A 3,637-nucleotide genomic window follows, 5' to 3' on the forward strand; every position below is an offset into this window, starting at 1 on the left:
CTCTTTTCTGAATTCATTCAGAAGTTTATCCCTATCTTCCTTCAGTTCTTTGATTTCATTGTTTGTGTGTTCTTTAAATTCACTGAATTCTTTTATCATGTTTATAATTGTTCTTTTGAGTTCCATGTCCTGCATTATGTCTAGGGGGTTTTCATTGTACTCCTCTAGAGGACTATTGGTTTTTGATGGGGATATGTTCTTTTGGTTTTTCATGTTATTATGTTTTCTCTGTGATTTTGACATGTGAATTTATTTTGTGGTTTCTGCTTGCTGTGTGAGACTCAAGCCTTCAAGTTTAGGTCTGCTTCTTTTTGTGAACTTTATGTGTCACTGTGGTTTACTTTTTGGGCATGAAAAGCTGGTTCCTCTAAGCTTCCGGTTCTCTCTTTTGATTTTATATTGGAGTGGCCAGGTTGCTTTTGTCTTCAGGAGTTCCCACAGAGGCCCAAGTCAGATGAGAATCAGATGCTCTCAGGCTTTCTCCTAAGGTCTGGATCCTTCCAGGAAAGATTTTGGTTTCAGGAATTTGGGGGCTCAACTGGCCTGCGAGCTGGGCCCAGGAAAGATGCTGATGTAAGGCAGGTGGTGGCCCTGCCACCCAGAGATGCAAAGGAAGATGGGGGTGGGAAGTGGTCCCAAGGGCCCCTGTGGACTGCACTGAGGAGCTGGTTTGGTTTGGATGCAAAGGACCAGGAAGAGGAAAGGTCAGCCCTGGCATCCAGGAAAGAGGCTGGCAGACCCAGGGAAGCCCCTGGAGACCTGATAAGGAACTGAGTTTGTCTGGATGCAAAGGATCAGGAAGCAGTGGTCGTTCCCCAGGAACCTAAGACAAGGAATGGGACAGGACCCAGGCTAGGAGGAGAGACCTGTGGGGGAGATGGGAGGGTGAGTGAGGCTGGGCGAGTCAAGGCACAGAGGCCAAGATTGACTTACTCTGGAGAGAGAGGCCTGCAGGTTGTGCAGGCCCAGGGAAGCAGAGGGAGGTGAGGGCCTAATTTTTACAATTTTAGTAGTTACAATTTTAGTAGTTACAAATATGAATGTATTGGGGTTTTAATGAGAATTACTAGTGTAAGATGCAAAATTCTATATAATTCCCTATAAGTGACTTGTTTTCCACTCACTGTCTTCTTTCAGTTTTTGTCTTTTCCTTTTCTGCAGGGGATTTTAGTTGGCCTGGCAATGCTCTCTGGGCTGGAAGCCTCCATTGCTTTATCCCTGTCTTTATTTGGGTGCAGAGCAGCCTGCTCCATCAACAAGGCAAGTGTCTGGGCAAGTGGATGAATTTGCAGTGAAGGACATCTGGTTACAAATTCTTGACCAAAAAGAACTTAACATATATGACAGAATGCATGAAATCCGGTGGGAGGGATACAGAGGGGCATGGGTGGGGGAGGGGGTCTACATTTGATTAAGAGCTATTATATGAAATGCACAAAACCTCAATAAAATATTTTTTAAATTATAGGTCTAAGATGTCGTTCTATGTCTGTCTCTGGTCTGTCTCTTTGTCTCTGTCTCTGGCCTCTCTCTTTCTGTTTGTGTGTGTGTGTGTGTGTGTTTATGTGTACATGCATGTTCATGCACCCCCTCCTCCTTTCATGGAATAGAAGAGAAAGAAACAATTTAAAAAATCCTCTTTGTTGAGTGAATCTCCCTTACTTGGAGGTATTAGGAGGAAATAGCCATGAGTGAAGTGACCATTGCCAGCCAATCAACTGTCCCCAGACAATGAACCATGTCCTTTGGTTTGTGGTTTCTTAGAAATCCTCCTTGGCTTTGGTAAGAAAGTATAAGGAAAGTGTGGTTAAAGCAGGGATGTGAGTAGCTCTAGCAGGTATCAGGACATCTAAAGAAAGTGGCGAGTGACAGGAGTGAAGTGTGGAAGCCCAGGGATTGTCCTTCTAACTCTCCAGCTAAGAATCTAATGATTGATTTCTCCCCAGGTGGTGACTGATTTACTGGTTGATGACCAGAGATCCCCCATAGTCCCTCCTGATCACATCTATGATGAGGTGGCATTTCAATAGAACCTTAGAGGCTGGGCATTTCTACCTATCCAACCTTGTCATCATTCTAGTTTTTATCTGACCTATATAACACATCTAGTCTCATGAGAATACATCTGTGAGTGTTCTTGAATAATGTTCACTAGAAACATTACCATAATAAAGAATGTATAATAAATACTTCTTGTTTGCTGATGTTTTAGTGAGTCTCCACTATTCTGTCCCACAATTTCTCAGTGACTCAAGACACAGAATGTTATTTCTAAGCCTCCAAATCTGAAAAAATAGAAATTAACAAATTTAATTGGATTTTTCTTCTGCCCAATCACACCGACTCTTTCATAGGAGAAAAAAGAATGGATTTTAAAGATTTTACTCATTGGGGCTGGAGAGATGGCTCAGTGGTTAGGAACACTGAATGTTCTTGCAGAAGACTCGGGTTTGAATCCCAGCACCCACTATGGCAGCTAACAACTGTCCATAACTCCAGTTCTAGGGGATCCGACTCCCTCTTCTGTCTTCCATGGGCATTGTGTGACACAGGTCCACTTCCATACGTGCAGGCAATACACACATACACATAAAATAAAAATAATAAAATATTTTTAAAAATTTCACTCATTGTATCAGCTCTAAAGTGGTCTGACTTTCCTTTTAGGTTGAGCCTTTTTGAGATGTAGTCAGTGCATACCTATTGAAAATAAACTCAGTTAATTTTGGTCACAGTGTAATGTTTTTGATTGTCAGTCATTTTCTAAATATAATCAAAGGAATCATTTAAAGACATCAGCTCAGGTGAGAGAGGAGAGGAGAGAGAGAAAGAAAGAATGATAGAATGATTACAGAGGTGCAATACATGAAGGACAAGAATATCCAGTACCAATGTTGAGAGCATATGTGACCAAAAAACACGTGGCCTCTATAATCTGAGGAAGACAAGGAAATGGGTTTTATTTCAGAGGTTGCATTCTGTGTAGACAACTTGATTTTACCCAGTGAAATCCATGTGGGATAGTAATGTAAAGAACTCTAAAATAAAATTGCATTGCTTCAAGTGACTGAGAGTGTAACAAATTATTAAAATTTTATGCTAGATCCCAAATGGGGTGGAGAATGCCTGTATTCCCAGTATTAAGATGGCTCACAAGCTTGAGTCCAGCCTGTGTTACATAGGGAATTTGAGAGTCTGTCTCAATAAATAAATAATAAACAAGCAGATAAGTGCTGGAGTCCAGCTCCAGCTGAGTCCAGGGCCTGAAGGGGTGAAGGTAACTGCGGCGGTAGAAATGACTATACCAGAAACCACAATTGCAGTTCTAGTAGTGGCTGTTGACTGACCTGCTTGGGGGAGGTCAGCTCGAATGTCTTTTACTTCTCTTCTTCTGAAAGCAGCCTTCTACAACCTTTATTTATAATTAGAAAGACTACAATAGCAGTAAAGCATCAGACCATAAATCAAACCATGAGTTTGCACAGTATTTCTCAGTGTACAATATTTTTCTATAATCACAGTAAAAGGAAAGTACAAAGTTCAATGATTAACCTTTTCTTAACATAGCCAAGCAATGTCTTCATTGTTTTCTTTATAGCCTTGCGGTTTCTATTTTACCATAGAAGTAGAGAGAGAA

The 3,637-nt window shown here is 41.3% G+C and overlaps 1 protein-coding gene across 1 annotated transcript in view; it reads left to right on the forward strand.

The window, feature by feature from the left end:
* The window catches only part of LOC115070244 (membrane-spanning 4-domains subfamily A member 4A-like), a 28,292-nt gene extending 26,972 nt beyond the window's left edge, over positions 1-1,320 (forward strand). Inside the window, exon 4 of the mRNA XM_029563263.1 lies at positions 1,162-1,320. Coding sequence (XP_029419123.1) covers positions 1,162-1,284 — 123 coding nt within the window. The 3' untranslated portion in view covers positions 1,285-1,320. The remainder of the gene's footprint in view (positions 1-1,161) is intronic.
* The last annotated feature ends 2,317 nt before the right edge of the window (positions 1,321-3,637 follow it).

The sequence above is a fragment of the Nannospalax galili genome, unplaced genomic scaffold (genome assembly GCF_000622305.1).
Source record: "Nannospalax galili isolate Female #2095 unplaced genomic scaffold, S.galili_v1.0 scaffold1956, whole genome shotgun sequence".
Lineage (NCBI taxonomy): Eukaryota > Metazoa > Chordata > Mammalia > Rodentia > Spalacidae > Nannospalax > Nannospalax galili.